At 47.9% G+C, this 25642-nt stretch overlaps 3 protein-coding genes and 1 pseudogene across 3 annotated transcripts; all 4 read left to right on the top strand.

Annotated features, from left to right (window-relative positions):
- Positions 1 to 347: 347 nt before the first annotated feature.
- On the top strand, positions 348 to 1168 carry LOC120682856 (nuclear transcription factor Y subunit C-2-like). The gene has a single exon (XM_039964887.1). It carries the CDS (start codon positions 543 to 545, stop codon positions 927 to 929), a length of 387 nt encoding a protein of 128 aa, XP_039820821.1. The 5' UTR covers positions 348 to 542; the 3' UTR covers positions 930 to 1168.
- A 460-nt stretch (positions 1169 to 1628) lies between these two features.
- On the top strand, positions 1629 to 3182 carry LOC120681397 (pentatricopeptide repeat-containing protein At3g29230-like). Its single transcript, XM_039962884.1, has one exon. The coding sequence runs from the start codon at positions 1629 to 1631 to the stop codon at positions 3180 to 3182; it is 1554 nt and encodes a 517-aa protein (XP_039818818.1).
- Positions 3183 to 6930: 3748 nt separating this feature from the next.
- Positions 6931 to 15702, top strand: LOC120682159 (pre-mRNA cleavage factor Im 25 kDa subunit 2). Its single transcript, XM_039963928.1, has 7 exons — positions 6931 to 7223; positions 8219 to 8264; positions 8426 to 8519; positions 8623 to 8696; positions 14392 to 14478; positions 14557 to 14667; positions 15171 to 15702. The coding sequence occupies exons 1-7, from the start codon at positions 7099 to 7101 to the stop codon at positions 15240 to 15242; spliced, it is 609 nt and encodes a 202-aa protein (XP_039819862.1). The 5' UTR covers positions 6931 to 7098; the 3' UTR covers positions 15243 to 15702.
- A 966-nt stretch (positions 15703 to 16668) lies between these two features.
- On the top strand, positions 16669 to 25196 carry LOC120683170 (annotated as a pseudogene).
- Positions 25197 to 25642: the final 446 nt, after the last annotated feature.

The raw sequence follows: 25642 nt of genomic DNA, 5'->3' as shown, positions 1-25642 counted from the left end.
TGCCCCTTTTGCATCATGAATAGCGTTGAAATGTTGCCGAAATAATTATCCCAGTGGCACCCTCTAACGAAGCAGCTCGTGACTGAGCCCTGACCGTTTCTGTGCTTCCTGCAAGCTCTCGCCATCGCAATCTGGGTGACAAGTGCTGTGATGCAAGCAAGAGTGCAAGAGGTCAGCAGCGCGCAAGGATGCAAGCAACAGCGTCCAAATCTGACCGCACAGTACAGGCGAAAGCTACGTCCAAATCAATTCTCTACTCCCCCTACGTACTCTATTGCAGCAACCTCTACCTTTGTTTATCTGCGTCTCTCTACCGCCGGTCCTTGTCGAAGCAGCCGGCCGCCTCCATTGCCGGCCTTGGGCAGCGACGCGCCATGCCACGCGCTTCCCTTCGCCCACCTCACCTCACTCCTTGCAGGGTCAAACCCTACATGCGTGTATATATAACATCCTTCTCTTATTGCTCTTCTCTTCATCCGGGCGAAGGCGAATAATAGAGCCTGTGATCCATCGTTGCACCGGCGGCGCGCGCGGTCACCACCATGAGGCAGGCGAGGCCGTACTCGGGGATGTTCTGCGGCGGGGTGTCGGCGCGGACGGGGCCGCACGCGCTCCCGCTGGCGCGCATCAAGAAGATCATGAAGCGCTCGGCGGGGGAGACCGCGGACGGCGGCGCCAGGATGATCTCCGGCGAGGCGCCCGTGGTGTTCTCCAAGGCGTGCGAGCTCTTCATCGCCGAGCTCACGCGCCGCGCCTGGGCGGCCACGCTGGAGGGCAAGCGCCGCACCGTGCACAAGGAGGACGTCGCCACGGCCGTGCAGAAGACCGACCTGTTCGACTTCCTCGTCGACGTCGTCATGGCGGACGCCGGTGGCGGCGGGCACGCGGCGGCCGGCCAGTACGACGACGACGACGGCGCGCTGGAGTAACTTAATTAACAAAGCTGCGAGTGAAATTGCAGCCGGCTCCTTGCGGCCACAGAAACCACCGTGCCTAAGCTACCGTGCTGCGTTTGGTTGAAGTAACGAATTCACCCGAGTAAGGGCGTTCTACTTCGTCAGGGTACCTTAATTTACTGATTCCTCTTGCAGCTATTATCTATGCAGCAAGAACGATGGTGCAGTAACTTGTAACTTTTTTCATGCAACACTATACTTATGCAACATCATAATGTTAACCTGTTACAACTGAATGAATGAAATTGGCATTGCTAGAGCCACATACGTGTGTCCCATTTCTTGGCAGTAAGGGGTATGGCAATCTGTCACTTTCTTTTCACGCCGTTCCTTGGGCAAAAGGTTCACCAATTCCGTCGGTCAAATTTTGGGTGTCTGCTTTGGATGGCGGATCCATTGTTGTTGGTGCAAGACTGCAAGAAGCGCAGCTGCACCATGAAATCCATACACTTGAATTCAGACTGTTGCAAGCACGCATGAAAGTAAAGGAGCGCATCGTCTGAAAACTGTTCAGAAATCGACATCCATTTCAGTTTCAACCAAAGATAGGCGCACATGGGGAGCCATTTTTTCATGAGTCACCGACTCCGGCCACCGCACCCTCACACCCGATAGACCTCACCCCGTCCATCTCCGCCGCCGGCAACCGGCGCGGCCTGCTTATACGAGGACATGACCCTCCAGCTCTCGCACCGCGTCCCGATCCTCCTCAAGGACTGCGGCAGCAAGCGGCAGCTCGACCAGATCCATGGCCTGCTCCTCACCTCCTGCCTCCACCGCCTCCCGGGCCTGCGGGCCCTCCTCGTCCGCCGCGCCACCGAGCTCGGCGACATGGCGCACGCGGACCTGCTCTTCTCCTCGTTCCGGGGGGCCGATCCACCTGACGCGGTCGCGCTCTACAACGCCATGATCCGGGGCTGCGCCTACCACGGCCCCCACGACCGCGCCCTCGATCTGTTCGCCGAAATGACGCGCCGTGGGGATGGCCTCGCCCCCGACAGCTTCACCTACCCGTACGTCGTGGACGCGTGCGCGAGGCTCAAGATGTGGCGGGGCGCCGAGGCGGTGCACTGCCGGGTGCTCAAGGAGGGGCTGGACGCCGTGCCGGCCGTCGGCAGCTCGCTGCTCGCGTTCTACGTCGCCCGTGGCTCTCTGGGCGACGCGAGGAGGGTGTTCGACGGCTTCAGCATCAAGTCCGTCGGCCTGTCAAACAGGATGGTGTCGGAGTACGCCAAGGCTCGAGATATCAAGTCGGCGCGGGAGTTGTTTGATGCCATGGCGGAGAGGGACGTCGTGTCGTGGAACGCGATGCTCACCGCATACGTCAAGGCGGCGGACGTCGTCGCAGCAAAGGAGCTGTTCGCGAGAATGCCTGTGAAGAACATCATATCATGGACGACGATGATCAGGGCGCTATCTGATGCAGGGGATTTCGTCGGCATGAGGAGTCTGTTCAACCGGATGCCTCAAAGGAACCTGGTGTCCTGGAACTGCATCCTCTCGAGTTACACCAAACATGGAAGGTTCTGGCAGGCGCTCCAGATGTTTCCTCGGATGCTGCTTGAAGGTCTCATCCCTGACAGCTTCACTGTTGTCTCGGTTCTCTCCGCTTGCGAGAACTTGAAGAAACTGAGGCTGGGCAGATGGATCCATGCCAACCTGGTGACTCCGGCGCTCCAGGTTCACGCTGAGGTTGGGACGGCCTTGACCGAAATGTACGCCATGTGCGGTGACATAGCCCGTGCACTGGTTGTCTTCTTCAAGATGGACAGGAAGGATGTATTCTCCTGGAACGTTATGATCAGAGCCCTTGCCGTGCACAGACAAGCTGACGATGCCTTGAAGCTGTTTGACCTCATGAGGAAACAAGGTTTCCAGCCCAACCATTTCACCTTCATGGGCGTCCTGCTGGCATGCAGATATGGCTCTCTCGTTGACCAAGGCCGCAGGTTGTTTGACATGATGCACAAGGACTACAGCATCCCGCCGTCATTGCAGCACTATGGGTGCTTGATCGATCTGCTCTCTTGCAACGGCCATGTCGACGAAGCGGTGGCCGTGCTCCAGGGCATGCCTTGCCGACCTGATTCTGAAGTCTGGAGGGCACTGCTTGGCGGGTGTAGGATTGAAGCTGGCCTCGGATCAGCCGAGGAGGCGACAGTGGGTGTACTTCAGTCAAGCGGTGATGAGATGTGTACTTCAGTCATGCCTTGTCGAATAAGCTGATTCTTTGGTTTTCTTCTGCCAGATTTTGATTCTTTATCTGAAATCTGAAACTACACAAAGTTTACAGGTTCTGTATATGGTTCATTCCTGAACCTGCAGTGGCAAATTGGGCTACTGTTTGTACTGGGAAACAAGAGTAGCAGATTGTACAATGTAATTTAGTGTCGATGGCATGTGAATTGTGAGCATCAAACCTTTCGTTTTAACATGCTACTCCTGTTACTACCAGCATCTCTGTTTTGAGATGTTCGTCCGTTGTTGCAGAGCAGTGCAGTGTACCGTGATTCCAGGACTCGTTTGGATTTTTGAAATGAACCAAGCAGATGAACTGCTAACTATATTTGAAAAAACAAAATTTAAACTGCACGGTACAACTAATAGAAAAATAGGAACAAAAGCGAGAGACTACCTTTGCGCATCTTAAACAAAGTCACGCAAATATCTAATCGAATTGGCAAGTATCTGGACGCAAATATCTTTGCTGGGCTATTTAGTTTAGTAGGAACGATGTTATCTTAAAAGGGTTCTACCTCTACTAACTCATTTTTGTAGGTTATTTTCAGAGCGATTTACTGGATCAAACACTGTTACCTGAAGACGAAGAGAGGAACTTCCTGAAGAAAAATTGCCAACAACACTTAGAGGATGTTGTGATGGCGATCTTTAACAAGGTTGGCTGGAAATTCAGAAATAGGATTGAGAACTAGTTCCTGTCTCGTGGTCTTTTATGTCTCTGAATTTTGTAAACGCTTAAGTCGTTCTGGCAGGTTTAGGACTGTATGGTCTATGCTCGTTGGCTTCAAGCTTTTCATTCAGTGATAAGCCGAGACTGGATATTTTCCAGGTTCTAAAAAATAATCTAGACTCGACTCGCATTTTTGATGTACTCCCTCGAGGTTGGTAAATGAAGTCGTTTCAGACATCGATATGGTCTTTAAAAATAACTTTGACCACTATTTTTGCTATAAAAAATTATAAAATATAATTAAGATATATTTTTATGAAACTATATTTCAAGATAAATCTACCTACATCGCTTTTATACTATCAAACTCGGAAAAAAATTGGATGGGGACCGTCCGCAAACTGCCGATTGTGCGGACCCTCTCCGGATGGCTGACGCGTGGCTACTCCAGCGATCCGACGCCCGCTGCTCACTCGGCTCCCACACGGACGATTCATCCCCGCAGCGCTCGGCTTGCAGGCTCCCAGGCTGCAGTACAACTGGATCGCAAAATCGACGCGTGCTCCGCCAAAATTCGATCTCGCGCTTAGATGTCCGGCTATCCTTCGACGGCACCATGGTCGCCAAGCTCTGCATCCTCATCCTGCCCAGGGCCCGCAGCGTCGCCGTGGAAGCCGCGCTCCGATCCGGGACGGCGTGGTGATCAGGGTTCAGGGGTCGACAACTCGACGGGAGGCTAAGACGGCATGGAAGATCGCAGGGCTCTTCGACATCCACCACCAGACGCGGCTAGCCTGCTAGCTCTACTCACGATGCTCCTATCCGAACAGAACCACGCTCCGATCAGCTAGCTAGCTATACTGGACTTTCTGATCTCAAATATATGGCTGGGCATGGATGCCATAGAAGTCTAGAAGAGCGCGCGATGGATCGATATTGAAGAACAGAGCTGGGTTCTCTTCAATTTCTTGGGTTCTCTTTCTGACTTAAATTGCTCTCAACATCATGGCCGTCGTCTGCGTCGTCGTCGACTCGTAGGCTTCGGCCTAGATGTAGTGGTTCGTCCTAGATGTGGTGGGCTATGGTGAGGAGGATCGAGCAGGTGCGTCGGCGGCGTGCCGCCGGAACGGTCACCGGCGTGCGAGCAGGATCGACCTTTAGATGTGTTTTTGTCCACAACGAGCGCTGCGACCCTCGCTCGGTTGTAGGGAAGGCAGCTGAAAAAAAAAGTTTTTTTAATTCCTGCCATTACAATTATTGAACCTTGGAGATATGCCATTATAATTCAGCTATTTTGAAACTTACCATTATAATTCTTCATCCATCTGAATCTTGCCATTTTATACATCTTTTACGTGCCCAGACCCACGGTCAGATCGTATACATGTGCATAAATTTCGTATGGACGAAAACACCCCTACTGCTTTACACTCTCTCCACTCAATGACGTGTGGGCCCTAGTCGTCAGGTTCTTCTTCAACCTCCAGCCGTCTTCCTCCTTCGAGTACCTCTCCATCCACCAACCATCGAGGGGAGTGCCGGAGGGGCGACAGCGGCAGCAAGCCCGCGCGCCTGTGCCCGTGCCTAGAGGTGGCTTCTGCTGCTGCACGCTCGCGCAGCCGTGTGGCGGCGATGCCCCTAAGCGGCCGTGACGGCGGCGGCTGCACGGTCCCACGCGAAGCCTCCTACCGCAGGCGCCCTCGGCCGGCATACGCGCTAGCAGTGTGCACCCCACCCTCGCCTGCTGCCTACGAACGCGCGCTCCACCAGTAGGGGTCGTCCTGCCACCGGGAGATCTGGATCGGCCGGGTCGCTGCCTTCTAGCTGCTAAGGAGCTCACCGGTGAGTCTGCAAGGGGGAGGACCTTCCTCGAAGCTGCAGCATGCCTTCCCTCTCCCCCTCTTCTGTTCTTGCTCGATTTCATTCAAGAAATTCCATCGATTTCTTCTCTGTACGATGAGGACAGCCAGCAAGACGCCTGTCGCAGCCGTCGAGATGCACACCGGCGAGTTCGCCCCGTCACTATGGTGCCGTAGAGCCGCCATGCCCGTCCTATTATGGTCCGTAGCTCTAGATCAGCGTACGCAGGTGCTCCATCCATGGCTTCTTTCTGGAAACAGAGGTTGAAGAAGAATCTGACGAGTGGGGCCCACACGTCATTGAGTGGAGGGAGTGAAGTAGCAGGGGTGTTTTCGTCCATACGAAATATACATACATGTATACGGTCTGACCGTAGGCCTGGGCACGTGAAAGACGTATAAAATGGCAAGATTCATATGGATGAAGAATTATAATGGCAAGTTTCAAAATAGCTAAATTGCAATGGCATATCTCCAAAGTTCAATAATTGTAATGGCAAGAATCCAAAAAACCCAAAAAAAACGGGGGGGGGGGGTAGGTTGAACGGACCCACCATTTTTCATTAAGAGGAAGCGACTACGGCTTCTCCTGGCTGCGGAAAAACCCCCGAATTCTGGCCCATGCCCGAGAGGGCCAAGCCTTGCGGCGAACACAGCGAGGGAATTTTTTTACTCCACGGACCGAAAATTCGCTCCACACGGGAATAACTCCGGTCGTGGGGTGCCACCGGACGCCCTCGACCAACCGAGCTAGCGACCTTAGGCAGCAAAGCCAGCTGAGAGCCTGCAAGCCGAGCGCTGCGGGGATGAATCGTCCGTGTGTGGGAACCGAGTGAGCAGCGGGCGTTGGATCGCTGGAGTAGCCACGCGTCGGCCATCCGGAGAGGGTCCGCACAATCGGCGGTTTGCGAACGGTCCCCATCCAATTTTTTCCATCAAACTCAACATAAACATATTTATTTATAGTCAAAGTTTAAAATATTTGATTTAAGATAAATTCAAAACGACTTTCTTTTCACATATGGAGAGAGTATTTGATTAACTTTCATAATCCAAAAACCCGAAACACTTTGTTTGACTAGGAGGCACGGGCAGTCGAACATGTAAAGAGCTTCGAGATGGATCGGACGGCTCACACCAACAAGTTTCGGTGTCCCGCACCATCCTGTCGTCCATTCATATAATAAACACGACTCGCCAGTCCAGCTGTGATCGAGACCGAGACCCTTCGCAGCGCCTCCCCCAAACCCGAGTCGATTCGACCAAACCCACCAGCCTCTGTGCCCGCCGCCACACCGCCGCCTCCGGCGACCGCCGGAGCCCCACAACAAGAGATCTCGTTGGAGCGGAGGAGCAGGAAGAGGGGGAGAAGATGGTGAGCTCTTCGTCGCCGGTGGTGAACGTGTACCCGCTCGCCAACTACACGTTCGGCACCAAGGAGCCCAAGATGGAGAAGGACACCTCCGTCGCCGACCGCCTTGCCCGCATGAAGGTCAAGTAAGTGTTTATCTCCGCCACGCCCGTCTTCGGTTCGGCCCCCGGCTCCGCCGCCCTGACCCAAACCCTAGATTTCCTAATCTCATCGGGAACCCTAAACCCTAGCGCCCAGATCACAGAACTCTTTAAGTTTTCTAGTTAGCGAAGTGAGGTGCTTGGACTGGAAAGTACTAGGCAACTTTTTGAGTCCCCTGCATGCTCCGACATTGCTGCACCTTAACAGGCAATTTCTGGAAATCACTTCGATAATCATATGATTTTTGCTAGGTGTTCTAGCCTATTGTGCACTATGCGTCTTGGCTCCTCGAAGGGAGAAAGTGGGTCATGACTATTTATGGAAGTATTATGTTAATGTTGGATTCTGTTGATTGTTATTTTTGCTGTCAAGTTTCAGATGAGTGGATTTGGTGGGAGGTGGGTAGCAGGATGTTGGACTGCAGTTTCAGTAACAGCATAATAAGAGAAGTTAGAATGCTTTGGCTTGGAAGTAGGACATTTCCCATCCTGCTTTAGGTTATTTCAGTTGCCTAGGCAATTGGATGCGTATTTTGATTGTCAGCAGTGGGGAAGAAAGAGAAACCATGCTGGAAAAAAAATGCTAAAACCTGGTAAATAGTTCCAGGCTTTCAGGGTTTTAGGTGGTGCTGGTTGAATCATTCTATTACCACTAGCCACCACTTTATTTACTCGAGCACTCCACAAATAGTTTTACCATAGAATTGTGTTTGTCGAGATAGTGTTGCAGAAGCAGATTGCCAACCAGGATGGAAATGAATAATGTCTCATTCAGTTCATTGTAAATATACCCCATTTGAATTCAAAGTTATAAGATGTCAATGCTTGTTTGTCTTAGCAGCAGTGATTATGTCGTCTATATTTTATTTATCTTTGTAAGAATCTTCCAAAAGTCAGGCTACCTTGCTAGTTATGCTCTTGTAAACTGGTTCCATCCAATGCACTATAAGCTAATCGGTACTCACTTCTGTGAATGATAGCTACATGAAAGAAGGAATGCGCACAAGTGTTGAAGCAATCCTATTGGTATGTATCTCTTTTATTTGTACGAGTATTTCTTTGATAAGACTTCTTTTTGTGCTTGAATGTCAAATTGTTGGTAAACTTCTAGTAACTTTTGATAATTTGACTAGGACCTTTGTAGCTTGAAAACAATTTAAATCTTCACTTGACACTTGCCTATATAGGTGCAAGAGCACAACCACCCCCACATACTGCTCCTGCAAATCGGAAATACATTTTGCAAACTTCCTGGTGGACGGTTGAAGCCTGGAGAAAATGGTGAATATTTGTGCCCAGATTCTATACGATCCATTCTAATTCTAGTTTTATTTTATATTTAGTTATGTATTTGTTTACTGACATTTGTGAATGGAATTTGCAGAAATTGAGGGTCTCAAAAGAAAGCTGTGCAGCAAACTTGCAGTGAACTCGCCTTCCTTTCCACCTAACTGGCAGGTAGTTTGTTAAAGAGATTATTAGCTGTTATCAATTAGTCATGGCATACTTCAAAGAGTCAGAAATTAGTCGTATCTGTCTGTTCTCTTGTTTCTATTATGTTGTGTAGTAATTATCTGCATGGTAGCCCTGAATGCTCCTGAACATGTGCATCCCAACATTCATATAGGCTGATTTAATGTTAATCTAGAGAAGGAGAAAAACGAACTGTAGGTCCAGGCTTTCTGCCTGCCTTAACTCGCTATTTATCATGCTTGCTGTTGCCTTTTTGTTATTTAAGGCATATAATAACAAATCTGTTTAAACATAGCCAAGTTGAAACAGTGGCATGGTTGATTATTTGCACATTATGAGTGTCACAGGTTTGAAGATGTGACAGACGGACTGACATGCTTATTGTGCTGCTATCTTTCCCCGTGTACTTCTTCACATAGAAATATTCATGTAGATGTATGTTATATGTGTTTTGGTTGATGGTGAACTTTCATCATAAGATGGAAATCAAGGCCTCAGCATGTACATTAGAGCATACATGCTCTAACTTAGTATGTTATGGATTAATATGGATTGAGTCTAAACCTGAGCACAAGAACAGATCGATAATCACCCAACTCGCCCTCCTGGGAGGCTCTGAGCTTGCGGGAACTATCTTCTGCCTAAAAACCCTAATGAGCCGCCGGCTCTTACATTTATAGAGTCTATGACAATTAACTAAAACACCCTTGACAAAACAGCCAAACTAATAAGAAGGAAAATAAACTCTTGCTAATCCGTTGTGGACGCCGCTTGCTTCTTCTTGCATTGATATTTCTTCCCAAAGAATGTGTCCACAACACTCCCCCCCCCCCCCCCCCCCCCGACCAAAAAGCTCGTCCTCGAGCTTGAAGGTTGGATAACTCTCCTTGAAATCTGTCAGAGGTTCCCATGTTGCTTCAGCTGGACTACGACCTTCCCATTGCACCAAGAGATTCCAAGAATTATGCGCCGGTGTTGCACAAAGTACCTTGGCTGGAACCGGAAGAGCACGACCATGAGCAATCGGAGGTAGGGCGACAGGAGCAGCTGGAAGGTCGCCAGTATGCTTCTTCAGAAAAACCACATGAAACACATCATGAATGCGAGACTTGGGAGGGAGACGAAGACGATAAGCTACTGATCCAATTTTTTCAACCACCTGAAACGGACCATAGAAACGTGGTGCAAGCTTTCCCTTAGAGCCATCGGTAATACCAACTGCGGTTCTGTGATGAAGGCGAAGCCAAACCCAGTCCCCCACCGCAAAGGCAACCTCACGATGCAACCTGTCATGAGAAGTCTTCATGTAATCTTGAGCTTGTAACAACCTCTCCTTAATTTCTGCAAGAAACACATCACGATGCTGGAGCTGTTTGTCCACGGCAACAACTCTTGCCAACCCGGGCTGATATGATGCCAATGTTGGCGGTTCACGGCCATATACCACCTGGAAAGGAGTGGTGCGCAAGGCCGACTGGTAGGACGTGTTGAAACAATATTCAGCCCAAGGAAGCCACCTGAGCCAACTGCGTGGTCGATCCCCAGCCAAACAGCGCAGATAGACACCAAGTACCCTATTAGCAACCTCTGACTGCCCATCCGTTTGCGGCCGAAATGCAGAGCTAAGACGAAGCTTGACACCAGCCAAAGTAAAAAGTTCAGACCAAAGGGTACTTGTAAAGACAGGATCACGATCACTCACAATTGATGAAGGGAACCCATGCAACTTCACAATGTTGTCGAAGAACGCTTGAGCCACCGTTAACGCGGTATACGGATGTCCCAACGGCACAAAGTGCACCATCTTTGAGAGACGATCCACCACAGTCAGCACCACTGATTTGCCGCCCACTCGTGGAAAACCCTCCACAAAATCCATGGAGACGTCAGACCACACCATCGATGGAACGTCCAGCGGCTGCAACAAACCGGCTGGATGAAGATGCTCGGTCTTGTTCCTTTGACACACCAAGCAGCCACGAATGTACTCACGAACACGTGCTGCCGCGCGTGGACTGTAAAATGACGCACGCAACCGAACCAAGGTCTTTTGCACACCTTCATGACCCGTTCCATGAGCATGGTCCAGAAGCTGGGGCCAGAACGTGGAGGAGTCAGGGAGAAAGATCTTCCCTTGATATAGGACGAAGCCATCCACCTCTGACCAACCCTCCCCAGCAGAACCCGTCGAGATCTCTTGCCGCTTGGCCAAAACTTCCGGCAACGATGCAGACTCGCGCCTGAATTCCTCAAACAACTCGAACTCCGGCCGCGAGATAGAATGTAGACGAACAGCTATCTCTTGCTCGTCACGGCGTGATAAAGCGTCAGCCGCTGCGTTCATCTTGCCCGGTTTATACTCCACCTGAAAACTGTAACCAAACAATTTGCTCACCCAAGTGTGTTGTGGTATGGTGGAGAGTCGTTGATCAAGTAGATGCTTCAGGCTACAATGGTCAGTGCGCACCACGAACTCCCTCGTCCACAGATACGGTCGCCAGTGACGTACGGCCTTAACCAACCCGATGAGTTCACGCTCATATGCCGCTAACTTGGCGTGCTGCGGGGCCACGGGACGACTGAAGAATGCGATCGGCCCCTCACCCTGATGGAGGACCGCGCCAAAGCCCGAACCAGAGCCGTCGCAATCGACTACGAACGCCTTTTCGAAGTCCGGCAGTTGAAGTACCGGAGCCGTAGTCAAGGCATGCTTGAGGGCTTCAAATGCTAATGTTGCCGCTGCTGTCCACTGAAAAGCCTCGCGCTTGAGAAGAGCCGTCAATGGAGATGCAATGACACCATAGTTGTGGATGAAACGACGGTAATAGCCAGTCAAGCCTAGAAACCCACGAAGTGCCTTGATGGATCTCGGCAGCGGCCATGCCTGCACCGCACTGATCTTGTCTGTATCCATGGCGACCACTCCGTTAGCAATGACATGGCCGAGATACTGAACACGCTGCTCCCCAAAAGAACACTTGGAACGTTTCAACACGAGGCCGTGCTGCCGGAGCGCCAAGAAAACCGAGCGCACATGCTGCAGGTGTTCTGACCAAGATTTACTGAATATGAGAATGTCATCAAAAAACACGAGAACGCACCGGCGAAGAAAAGGTTGTAGCACCGCATTCATCAATGCCTGGAACGTAGATGGAGCATTCGTGAGACCGAACGGCATCACAAGGAATTCAAAGTGCCCATGATGTGTTCGGAACGCCGTCTTGGCAATGTCATCGGGGTGCATCCGGACTTGGTGATAGCCGCTCCGCAAGTCCAACTTAGTAAAAAACACCGCGCCCTTGAGTTCATCCAACAATTCCTCGACGATGGGAATGGGAAACATGTCCCGCACTGTTTTGCTGTTGAGGGCGCGATAGTCTACACAAAACCTCCAGGAACCGTCACCCTTGCGAACAAGAAGCACCGGCGAGGAGAATGCCGAGGTACTTGGACGGATGATGCCTTGCGCCAACATTGCCCGACATTGAGCTTCGATCTCATCCTTCAACAACTGAGCATACCGTTATGGACGTACAGCCACCGGCGGTGTTCCCGGAAGTAGATGAATACGATGGTCAAACGAACGCGCTGGCGGTAAGCCCTTGGGCTCGGCGAACAAGTCGGCGAACTCGTCGAGTAGAGCCAGCAAATAGTCACGCTTGTCAGCTCCCGCGATAACCATGGCAGCCGTTGGTCGCATGCCACTCCAACGGACGCGATGGTCGTGCCACCAGAACACCATGGTGAGGTTGGTGAAATCCCAGAGGATGGGACCGAGAGTGCGGAGCCAGTCACACCCCACGACCATGTCGATGCCCCCAAGTGGAATGACGAAGAAGTCGGCCACGAACTCCTCTGTACCAATTACGAACCGCACCGCCTTGCACACTCCCGACGCTGCGACGCGATCCCCATTTGCTACACCGACAGAGAGACCAGGCCGGGGCGATGGCACCAGACCCAGACGGCGTGCCGTGGCCTCGTCAATGAATGAGTGAGTGGAGCCAGAGTCGACCAACGCAGCGGCGGTCTTATCACAGACCACCGTGGGCAGCTGCAACGTTGCGCTTGACTGAATACCCGTGATGGCGGCCACAGAGATCTGCAGTTCATCATCCGAGCCACCGTCCTCAGATGCGAGTGCCTCGGTGTCCAGCTCAAGGAAGTAGATGCCTTTTCCCGTGCACTGCTTCGCATGCTCCTTGGAAAACTTCTCCAGGCAGTTGAAACACAACCCCTCCAAATGCCGTTGCGCCATCTCCTCAGGCGAGAGGCGTTTGAACCGGCTGTCCACCAGGGGTGCAGGTTTAGCGGGCGCGGCGGGCGTTGCTGATGTAGATCCCGTCGCGCCAGGTTGCTGGGACGTCCGCAAGGTCGAAGCCGGAGGACGTTGAGCCGAACGCTTGAGAGTGCGGTTGCTCCCGGTAGTCGCATCGGCTCCCAGCACTTGGCGGCGCTCGTACGCCCGGGCGAGCGCCATGGCGTCCTCCAGGGTTTCTGGCTTCTGGAGCTCCACATCAATGCTAAGAGGTTGCTGCAACCCAGCAGTGAAGATGGCAATCTGTTGGGCCTCCGTGACGTCCTCATAGCGTGCCAGGAGGAGAAGGAATTTCTCCTGGTATTCATCGACGGTGGAGGTACGGCGCAGATGTGTGAGCTCGCCCAGTGGATTACTGCGAAGCGGCGGCCCGAAACGCCTGTTGATGGCGTCGACGAACTGCGGCCATGTTGGAGCGCCTTGGTTCTTCTCGAGTCTGTAATACCATTGGCTGGCGGCGGCCTCCAGATAGAACGATGCCGTTGGCACCTTGAGGTGGTCCGGCGTGCCGTAGGCACGGAAGAACTGCTCGGCCTTGTGCAACCATGTGATGGGATCGTCGGATCCGTCGAACTTCGGAAATCGGAGCTTGTGCGACGGCGCGGCCGGGGTGTCGCCGGATGACGACGATCTATCGGCGTCGAATCGGCCCTTGCTGGCCAGGACTTGTGTCTGGACGTTCTTGATGGAAGTCGACAGAAGCCCAACTTCCTGGCGGAGCGACGTCACGTCGTCGTCCATCTTGCCGTTGTCGCCGATCATCTTGACGATGCGATCGACCACTTCGTCCAGGATCGCTTTCGTGACCGGGACGTCGGTATCGGCGCCGTCGACCATGGCGGTAGGGTTTTGGCGGCGCGCAAGGGAAGCGGGATGTGGCGGAGGCGACGATGGAAACCAGGCCAAGGAAGATCCCTAGACTGATACCAAGATGTTATGGATTAATATGGATTGAGTCTAAACCTGAGCACAAGAACAGATCGATAATCACCCAACTCGCCCTCCTGGGAGGCTATGAGCTTGCGGGAACTATCTTCTGCCTAAAAACCCTAATGAGCCGCCGGCTCTTACATTTATAGAGTCTATGACAATTAACTAAAACACCCTTGACAAAACAGCCAAACTAATAAGAAGGAAAATAAACTCTTGCTAATCCGTTGTGGACGCCGCTTGCTTCTTCTTGCGTTGATATTTCTTCCCAAAGAATGTGTCCACAACATAGTATCTGCCAAAAGCAAAATGTTGGGTACTGTTCTTTTTCTTCATGTTGTTTAGAATATTGGAGCCTTCAAAAAGTAGAGCTAGTGCAGCATAATTCTCCTCCCATTGTTATAAAAGGTATAACATGCTTGCTACTTCCAGGTTGGAGAGTGTGTCGCTGTGTGGTGGAGGCCGAACTTTGAGACTGTGATGTATCCTTACTGCCCTCCGCATATCACCAAGCCCAAGGTACATTCTTGCTTTAGGAGCATTTTTTTGACCTTGTATTGTTGGGATCATTATGGAAACGAATGATTTGTTGAACAGGAGTGCAAGAAGCTTTTCATTGTTCACCTTTCTGAAAGAGAGTATTTCGCTGTTCCAAGGAATTTGAAGCTGCTGGCTGTTCCACTGTTTGAACTCTACGACAATGTCCAGGTAATGTAGTAGAGTTCAGTCCCATTGTCGCCATGGCCCTACTGAAAAAGTTTGGTAACCTTTACTTATCCATTTGAATGTAATGCGGAATATGTTAGGAAAATGTCAGTGCATATATTTTTGTAGTCAAGGTAGAGTATTACTATTACCTATGTTCTGGTTTACCTTGTTCTTTTTGTATCTCTTTGCTTTATTTCTTCTTTAATCTATATTGCTCTGTGGTGCGAGCAACACCATTTATCTATAAGAAAACATGTTAATAGAATACTATTTGAACCTTCAGTTCTTGAGATTCTTATTCAGATTCTAGTGAGCCCTATTATCATCTGCAATGTTAATTTTGTTATTGCATTATGCTTTTTAGAACTTGTTACAAATTTATGTATCTGAAACTTGCTTTGTATACGTTGATCCAGTGCTACGAATTTTGTTATTGCATTGTGCTTTTTAGAACTTGTTACAAATTTATGTATCTGAAACTTGCTTTGTATCCGTTGATCCAGCGCTACGGGCCTGTCATCTCCACCATCCCCCAGCAGCTTTCTAGGTTCCAGTTCAACATGGTTAGCTCTTAGGGCAACAAAACAGGAAGATTAGTTTGGTGGAGGCTGCTCTTTTGTCAGACTTAATGTTGAGATGGATCTTTGACGTGCTGAGCCAGCGGATCGACGTATCATGACTGATTTTATTTCACCATGCTGGATTTTTATCTAGACTGCAACAATCCAGACCTGCATTTCTGACTGTATTTTGTTGGTTTATTCTGTTACAAGCTGGTGCGTGATGTATGTTAGATTATTGCTGTTTTATCTGTCATGCTAATTGTTTATGTAGATGCACGTCTGTATGCTTGTTCTGCCGCATTGGATTATGTTGTAACTTCACCAGCTCTTCGGGCTGCCATGTTTTTTTTTGGGGTCTTAGAGCTTGTAATGTTTATCTGCACGGAGCAACCCCTGTAAGCTGTAAACATGCACATTGGCAAATCTTATCTTAGGAAGTTAGGATAAATGATAGAGTACACATGATTGGATATTTGAAAACATCTCGTCCATCGTTATCATCATGATTCACTAATCCTTGTGTAATGATGAATGCAAATAGTTTTTATTACTGGGTACGAACCTAATGTGATTTTGAGCCCTTTGGTTTTAGCTTGTCAGCCGAAACACCGGAGACCCAGTCGACAACAGAACATAAGGTTGTGGGCAAATGCAAGTATATGACCAGATGCACTGGGGCGTTCCTTGCCATGTCGTATAAACCGGTGATTTGGAGATCTGAGATCTCCCGCACCACAGAGTGTTACTTCGAACCATCTCAGCGCCTCCACATCCAATAAAAAATGAGACAACTAATGAATTTGTCCTGCAGACCTAAAACTAACCATGCATCCAGACCTTTATTTATCCTTGTAGCATCGGCTCACGAACTTGCATTGCTCGCAAAAATTCCTGACGCTGGCATTGCCTGTTGCAACATGAAAAGTGATGCCTAAATATTCTACTGAAATTAATCACTCTGTTAACTTCTTGTCAGCTAACCAATCAGCAATGTTTTTCTCTCATACCTAATCAGTATCAGACACAACCAAACAAACAGTGACTAAACATCTACTCGCAAAAAAAAGAAACGTCACTAAACATCCAAACATCCATCAGCTTTTGGACTGTTAGCGGAAACTTCGAGTACTCGCAATCCATGGCTAGAACAGCGCCTTGATTGGTTCCTGAATCCTGAGAGGCTATTCAGCTGGTAGAATGAATATTATTCGGTTGGTAGAATGAATACTATTATGTAAGATGGAATAAGACAAGACAAACCGAGACAAATCGAGAACCGATCGGCCTAACAGCCTCTGAGTTGCAAGCCACAGAGACGCGGCGGCTTCCGGATGCAGTCCGCCGCCCCTGAAGCCTGAAGCTCTCAACTCTGAACTTTGGAAGTCTGAACCCCTCAAAAACCCTTGCGTTGCTCGCTGCCGCCCGCGCGCACGCCCCTCATTTCCCGCGCTCACCAGCGGCAAGACCGCCATCGCCGCCGCGCCATGGGCAAGCCGAAGCAGCAAGTCCTCTCCCGCTTCTTCTCCCCCAAGCCCGCGCCCTCCTCCGCCGCCCCCGACCCGCCCCCGCCGCCCAACCCCAAACCCTCCGCCGCTCATCCGCCCGTCTCCACCGTCGCCTCCTTCTCCCCAGCCAAGCGCGCTCGGGCCCTCTCCCTCTCCCCCAAATCCCCCGCCGCCAAACGGCCCAATCCCACCCCTCCCTCCCGTGATGCCGTTCGCCGCAGGCTCCTCGAGCCGCTCCACCCGGCGCCGCCGCCGCGCCCCCTGAACCCTACCGGTGGCAGCGGCGGCGTCAAGGGCTACACGCCGCTGGAGCAGCAGGTCGTCGACCTCAAGGCCCGCCACCCTGACGTCCTCCTCATGGTCGAGGTTGGATACCGCTTCCGCTTCTTCGGCGAGGACGCCGCCGTCGCCGCCGCGGTGCTCGGCATCGTCGCCCACCCCGACCGCAGCTTCCTCACCGCCAGCGTCCCCACCTTCCGCCTCGGCTTCCACGTCCGCCGCCTCGTCGCCGCGGGCCACAAGGTCGGGGTCGTGCGCCAGACCGAGACCGCCGCCATCAAGGCTGCCGCGGCCGCGCAGAAGGGCGGGGGCGCGGCGGGCGCGCCGTTCGCGCGCGGGCTGTCCGCGGTGTACACGCGCGCCACGATCGAGGCCGCGGCAGGCGAGCTGGAGGGTGGTGGCGCCGCGCCCGAGGAGGGGAGCAGGTACCTCCCTCGTCTGCGTGGTGGATAAGGAGGTGGAGGTGACGGGGAGGGAGGGGTTCGATGTGAAGGTTGGGGTTGTGGCGATCGAGGTGTCCACCGGCGAGGTCGTGCACGGGGAGTTCATGGACGCCGCCTCCAGGAGTGGGCTCGAAGCTGTGCTGCTTGGATTGGCGCCCGTCGAGGTCATCCTCGGGATGCCACTCACGTTCGCCACAGAAAAGGTAGGTAACTGACAAGAATTATTAGTCCGTTGATTTTAGTCATTATGTGCTGATGTTCAAGTTGTAGGTTTTTGAGATGTTTTTCCCCTCTTCACATGATAGCTTATCTTTACCATGTATAATATACAACACTAACTAGTTGATCATAGATTCTGTACGTTCTTCCTCTCAATGCTTCGGTTATTTTTCATGGTTAGTGTGGTTTGTTAATGGAAGCTTGTAGTTATTTAGGCAACTAATCAGAGTTTTAGCTAATTCTAGCAATGATATGTCAGTTTCTGCTTGTTTGCTGAATCGTTTTGTCGTCATGCCACATGGTTTTGGAATGTTGCATCTGTCCCTGAGACACCATATTGCTCAATTTGACACTATGGTTGCTACCAAAACTGTTTGACACAGACAATTCACTGTTACCATGTATAATACAACACTAACTAATTGGTCATAGATTTTGTATGCTCTTCCACTTGACCACTTAGTGCTTCACTTATTTCACTTAGTGACTGTAGTTTGTTAGGCTATAATGTTTGTCCGTTTGCTAGCTAAATAGTTGTCTTGTACATGCTGTATGGATTCTTAATCTAGAAAAATTGCATGTACCCGTGAGACACCACAGGTTCAATTTGACGTTACGGTTGCTTGCAAAATTGCAAGAACCACAACCATTCAACCTATCACTGTTAGCATATTTTGGTAGTATTCATAACACACTTTTCTGTTCCCACTATTGCGAATAATCGTTTTTCTCTGTTTCGAATTGATGCCAAGTTCATATCCACTATACATTGTCATTGCTTTTTCGTGATGACAGATTCGCTCAAGTAAACTATTCTCCTGATGGTGTTTTTTTCCCCCAATATGCTACTTGATCTACTTCGTTTGAAGTTCTTGCCAATTTTAGTAGACTTTGCCCTTCCAGATTTATGTAGATCAATATCCTCTGCCTGTCCTTGTTGTGTAGGTGATGACGGCATATGTGGGAACGACCTCTAATGTGCGGGTTGAGCGTGCATCATGTGTTTGTTTTGGTGAGGGTGGTGCTTTGGCTGAACTGATGACTTTATTTGAGAAGTCTGTGGACAATACTTCTAGGGTTGAAGATGACAGACAACTGATGGAAACAAATGATGATGACACCAACCTTTGTGGGGATTGAGGTACAGTTACCCTTTTAATTCTATTTTGAGTGGTGTTTTCGTATATGCCTCAATCAGCAACTTTTCATAATGTAGTTTATGGTGTTTATAATAATAATTACCATTGATGGAAATTAGGGTGTCATGGCTATGCCAGAGCTAGTCGTTCAAGCATTAGCATTATCAGTTCGGTATCTCAAGGTTTTCGGCATGGAAAGGATAATATGTTTTGGTTCTTCATTCCGGCCATTTTCTGCAGATACTGAAATGTCCTTATCAGCAAATACTCTTCAACAACTTGAGGTAGAATCTTTACGATACTTTCTGAGTAAAAATTTCTGTTTGGATATTTCTGATTTTTTACTTTCTCAAGTCTGTGTTTGTCTTCTAGCTTTGTGGATAATTTAGTGGACAATAAATTCTTTCTCCCATAAAGTGAACAGGAGACCTAGAGTTGGTCTTTTATGAACAGCTGCTTCTCTTCTGTTCAATTGATGAAGTAAAACCTAATGTGCTTTCAGGTATTGAAGAACAACTCAGATGGCAGAATAGAAGGGTCTCTGTTCCAAACTATGAACAATACGTGCACAACTTTTGGGTCTAGATTGTTTAGAAACTGGGTAAGGTTGTCTATGCCTCAACATAAATGGATGCTTGCATGATGCATCATTCCACTCAAACCAAATATATCGCATAACATTTCAAAATATAAAGTGTGAAAACACCTAAATCCATTATCTCAACTGTTCTTCTGTAGTTCTTTGATCATGCGACATTCTTGCAGTTGACACACCCTTTATGTCATCGACATCTAATCTGTGCACGTCATGATGCGGTATCTGAGATTTCTGAGTCAATGGGATCACGGCACTCAATTAACAATCTACAAGATGGAGGGGATGGGTCTTGCACAGCTTTGGCGCGTAGCGATTTGAGTACTATACTTTCATCCGTTTTAGAAATGCTGGGAAAATCACTTGACATCCAAAGAGGAATAACAAGGATTTTTCATTGCAAAGCCACAGCTAAAGAGGTGAAATATGTGCTCTTCTTTTTGTTCTGGTTGATTGAAAACCAAATATTTTTGTTTTCATCATTTCGTGTATCCTTCCTTGCTAAATAACATTTTGGTGACTTGGTAATTAATTACACCATTAGTTGACTTACCTATGTTTATTGTTTGCATTTCAGTTTGTTGGTGTTATCCAGTCTATCCTCACAGCTGGAAAGCAGCTGCAGAAGCTTTTTCTTGAGGATATTGACACTGTCTCCTCTCATCATAAACCTGTGCACTCCTCTTTGCTGAGAAGGCTAATAAGTACAGCTTCATCATCCACCGTACTAAATAATGCAGTGAAACTTCTGTCTTGTCTTAACAAAGATGCGGCTGATCAAGGAGATATGCTAAACCTATTCATTGCATCAGTAGATCACTTCCCAGAGGCAAATCCCTCCCTTCTAGTGAATTGAACTTGTTTTTGTTGTTTATCTGTTCTTTTTCTTTGACACCGTTCCTTATCATTTCTGATGCTTGATACTTGCATATCTTTTTATGGGTTGCAGAAGGTCATGTAAATGTAGAAATGGCCCAACATAAACTGGACTTATTGATTGTTGAGTACCGGAAGCAACTTGGTATGCGCAACTTGGAGTTTAAAACTGTAGCTGGATCGACCAATTTGATCGAAGTTAAGTGGCTTGAGTTCAGCTACCCTCAAATATTGTTAACTGCATTCGCAAGTAGCAACAAAAAAAGCTGTCTTCATTAGACTGTTAATACTATCTGTTGTATGCCTGCAGCTACCAGTGGATAGAAGGGTGCCTTCAAATTGGATAAAAATAAATAGCACGAAAAAGACCATCAGATACCACACCCCTGAAATATTGAAGAACCTGGACAACCTATTGCTGGCTAAGGAGGAGCTAGCAGTTATCTGCAGGTCTTCGTGGCATAAATTCCTCACAGATTTCGGCAAGTATTATGCGCAGTTTCAAGCAGTTGTTGAGTCTCTTGCAGCTCTGGACTGCCTATACTCACTTGCTGTTCTTGCAAAGCAGAATGTAATGATTAATGATTGTTCATCTCTCCTTATGTATGAGACTGTTCTCTTGAGAAATTGTTCACCAACCTTTGCTCCATGTTGCAGAATTATGTGCGACCTATTTTTGTCAATGAGAGTGCACCAAGTCAGATTCACATAAAAAATGGATGCCATCCGGTTAGTTCTAGTAGTTGTAACTCACTTTCCATACCATTGGCAATATAAGTAACAAGATCACGTAATTCGATCAGCAAAGCACAAACAGTATAATGTACTTTTGCATTTAAACTTTCTGGTGGATTCTGGTATCATCGAAGTATATTTCTTTCAATTTTAGTTATGTAGTAGTATTTCACTGCCAAGTTTCTTTTCCTGCATCTCAAAGTCAAGAAGAAAACAAACAGAAAACCTTGAAATTTGAGAGTCTACTAAAATTGTTGGGGGTTCAGTTCTTGTTTAATTGCGTGAAAACTGCATGTGTGCTTAAAAGGTTGTATTGTACCTTATAGTTCACTATATAAGATATTCATATACAGTTTGTTGGATTATTCTGATTCAGATTATTAAAGCCTTGTAAAGATCACAAGGTCTTTAGAACTGAAGCTTTGGCTATGATCCTAACCGAGATTAGCTCTGTGGTAGTAGCACTTGAATAGAAGTAAATGGCCTTGTAAATGCCTGATTGATCTTGTCTTGCCATGTGCTATTTAAGCATGGCAAAGGCTCCAGTACAATTCATTTTGGAATTATTCTCTTTCCTTCACTGTATAACCTAGATGCTTTTGCTACAACTACTGACAAATTGCACACTGTTATGTCATGTCAATTGTTAAATTGCCCCCCTTTCTTCACATCTCAGCTTACAATGTGCTTTACTATGAACATTTAAAAGAGGAGTTACGATGATACTTTTACCTGGTTAGGATCATGCTTGCAGACTGTGTTAAAAATATCCGATAGGTCTTTACTAGGGTGCATACATGGGTTGCTCCTTCCTGTCCACTGTATTGTCTGTCTTAGGCCATATATCACTGCTAAAAAGATTGGTGACAATAAAAAAACTTATATTGCTTTTAGAAACTTACTTCCAGATCTTTAAATCCAACTGGTTCTACATTTCAAGAGCTGTCAAGCTTCCAATCTTTTTTTTGCTATACTCTAGGTGGAACATGGTCTCTTTTTTCCTTTTCCAGTCTGGTGCCGTTGTAGGTTTATTGTTAATGAGGTGACAGTTTTGCTGTTGGGATTTAGGTTCTGGAGTCTTTGCTTGGAGACAACTTTGTTCCAAATGACACAGAGCTTCACGCAGATGGTGAGTACTGCCAGATCGTTACAGGACCAAACATGGGAGGAAAGAGTTGCTATATTCGCCAAGTCGCACTAATTACCATGATGGCCCAGGTATAAATTTTATCATCACATCCTTTAGTGGAGCACATTCAGTGTATAACATGATTATAGTATATATGGTTTGACCTTGTGAAAGGATGAAAAAGCATTGATGAATACAGGGGTGGACCAGAATTGGTCTGGGACCTGGGCTGAACCGTGTTTGCTATGTTGTGCTCACATGGGAATGAGAGCCTGAGTGAATGAGCCACTCAGCTGCAGACATTAGCCTTGGTATGAGTTGCATGTAGGCCTTTTTGCGAACTGGGCTAGTGCTGGCCTTGTGGGCCATTTTGTCTGGGATGAGAGAAGTCTGGGCCCTACATCCACCCCTGGATGAATAGATCTTTTCTTTTATTTTTTTTATTCCAGTAGGTCTTCCACTACAATTCTCATAAAAGGATTCATTTCTTTTAGTAGCAGCTGTATCAAACACTCAAACTCATCTTGATCCTGAGATGATTCCTGAAAAACATTGCCATGGTTTCTGTAGGTTGGTTCCTTTGTACCAGATTCATCAGCTATGTTACATGTTGTTGATGGAATTTATACCCAGATGGGTGCGTCTGACAGTATTCAACAAGGAACAAGTACCTTCCATGAAGAGATGAATGAAGCTTCGAACATATTGCATAACTGCTCATCTCGATCCCTAGTGATCATCGATGAGCTTGGTCGTGGCACAAGCACACATGACGGCGTTGCTATTGCTTATGCTACTTTACACTATCTTCTGAAAGAGAAAAAATGTATTGCCATTTTTGTCACTCACTATCCAGAGATGCTCGACATTCAGAGAGAATTTGAAGGTTCTGTTGGGGCATACCATGTTTCATATCTGGTAACAAAAAAGCTTTTGGAAGTTTCTGTTGGGGCATACCATGTTTCATATCTGGTAACAAAAAAGCTTTTGGAAGTTACTGATAAACCATTGGAGACTAGTCCAGAGTCAAAGGATCTTGGAGAAATTACTTTCCTGTACAAGCTTGTTGCTGGAGCTTCAGATAGAAGCTTTGGTCTTAATGTTGCCCTGCTTGCACAGGTTAGTTATGGTTATATTCAATGTTTCCTGTGCTACTGTTCATCTAGGTATTGTCTAATCTTTAATTGTCATGGTGTCCTGGGCTAATTAACACTGGTGAGTCAAATGGCCTTCTAGTTCATTATTTTTGTCTTCTTCAGTAACTTTTTAATGCATGTGTTTTGATTGTCATTGCGAGTGCTGGTTTCTGATTATAGGTATGGTTCAGTTTTGTTGTCACTGCCTCATTGCCGTTGCGTGCGTTGTAGCGAATGTCTCCTGTGTTCATTGTTCCAGTAGTAGGGATGAACCCTCTAACTTCTGCAATAGAATGTACCGGTTAATTTTTTGAAGTGGGTCCTTTTGACGTACTATTTTCCAACTGTTTAAGTTAGACACAAGTAATGATCCCCCCCACCCCACCCCACCCCTAAATGTCAATTCCTTGGTTACTGAGGTCTATCCTCCTTTCAGCTTCCATCTAGGTGTATTAAGAGGGCATCGGTCATGGCAGCCAAACTGCAAGAAGAGCTAAGCATGCGTGAGGAGGTCAAACTTTGGAGGACAACGGATGCAGCAATGGTGGATGGACCATCTGAAAGTTCCACAAAAGTTGGTTTGCTTTGTGCACAGCCTTACCAAGGATTAGCAGAAGCTTGTCGCAGGGTACTGCTGAACATGACTTTGGCTCAAAGCTATAATGATGTAACAAACACACTATCTTCTTTGAAGAATGCACGGGAAATTGCAAAGAAGACGATAGAAGGCTTCCTCATGTGAAGCAGTGGCTCATTTGAGAATTTGAGTTATTCTTAGTAAATGTGAAGGGAACGGGAACTTATAAGGTAATTGTCTCCCCCTCTGTTCACATGGTTTAGATCTAGCTAGCATCCAGTATAGATTATAGTTCCTAAACTTGCACACTTGTGACACGTAGCACCCTTAAGAGCAAGTATTATAGCTGACTGTAAGCCGGCTAAATGATGAGGTGGAGGAGAGAAGAGAGGAGAAGCGGGCTGTAAGCTTACAGCCGGCTTGGGCACAATAACCAAGAAAATCTGTGAGAGACAATTGGGCCATGTATTAATTGTGGAGAGCTAACTATTGTACAGGTGGGCCGAGAGAAGGCTGCAAGGATCCTTACAGCCGGCTTGTTGGCTGTATTATTAGTCTTGCTCTAAGTGACATTGTACTTTCCCGGCTTCATAAAACCTGTAACCTTCTCCATATTGCTGTTTAACTGAACTTGCCAACATGGCACAGTCAACTAGGTAGCACCAAATGGTGTGGCACGCCGTCATGATTTATGGTTCCCATCTTTTCTTCCCCTCTCTTTCTTTCCATTTGCACTTTATTTGCTGGCATGTGAGATGATTTAATGCTACCATGGTTTGACCGGACTGCCCCCAACAAGTCCAGTATTTTACATGGGAAAAAGAACAGTCGTGCAGAGTGCTGTAAGTTTATGGCCATATTGGAGGACATATGACACAACTGAGCAATACAAATGGAATTCTGGATTTCTTTGCAGGGACATACTCTGTGGAGCAATATTACGTTGACAATTGTAGAATACAACACTTGATGTACACTTTGCACAGAATTTTCTCTGGAGCCAACTATCTGAGGATGCAGGTAGCGTGTACCTTTCTACATAGGATCCATAATGCCGAAGAAGCATTTTGCTGGAGTGGTTTTTGGAACTGCTGCTCTGTCAGGTTAGGTTAGCATGCTAACCATCTTGGTCACGAGACTTCATGGCAGCAGTACATTGTTAGAGGGCTCTGATCGTTGCTGGTGGCTTAGAGGTGGTAGCGAAGAAATTCGAGTTTAAACCAGCCATAATATTAACCTTTTGCAATAATGTATGATAATGTATGTAACTGTATATTCCGTCTCTGTATCTGGATCTCCTTTTTGGTGATGTAAAGTGCAATGCATTTCTTTACCTGTCTTGTATTATTTAACTGTATATATTGTCGTACAGAACGGGTAGTATTCTGTACGACAATATATGCCTGGGAGGTTTTCTTATGTGGTCTGAGGCTTAGAGTCTCCCGAGATTTGAAACGCCAGTAGCTGCGCGAGAGGCCCATCTGTGGTGATGGGCCGTTGGCCTGCAGGTGCTGTCATTGTCATAAGCCCAGCCCAGGTGTCGTGTCGTGTTCCGGTCCGGTCCGGTCGCTGAATCCGTAGCACCTTAGGGATTTTTTTCTTTTTTATATTTAAAAAAAATCAAAATTTCAAAAATATATGTCCGTTTTGAAATATTTCAAAACTACCCCCGGTCGCCCTATGGGGGGCGACAGGCCCTAAGTGTAATTTTTTTTCTTCAAATTTACAACGAGGTTCATGACAAAAAAGAGGGCCTGTCGCCCCCCAACGGGCGATAGG

The sequence above is a fragment of the Panicum virgatum genome, chromosome 7N (genome assembly GCF_016808335.1).
Source record: "Panicum virgatum strain AP13 chromosome 7N, P.virgatum_v5, whole genome shotgun sequence".
Lineage (NCBI taxonomy): Eukaryota > Viridiplantae > Streptophyta > Magnoliopsida > Poales > Poaceae > Panicum > Panicum virgatum.
Note: the sequence above shows the minus strand (reverse complement) of the source record. Positions and strands in the feature narration are given on the sequence as shown.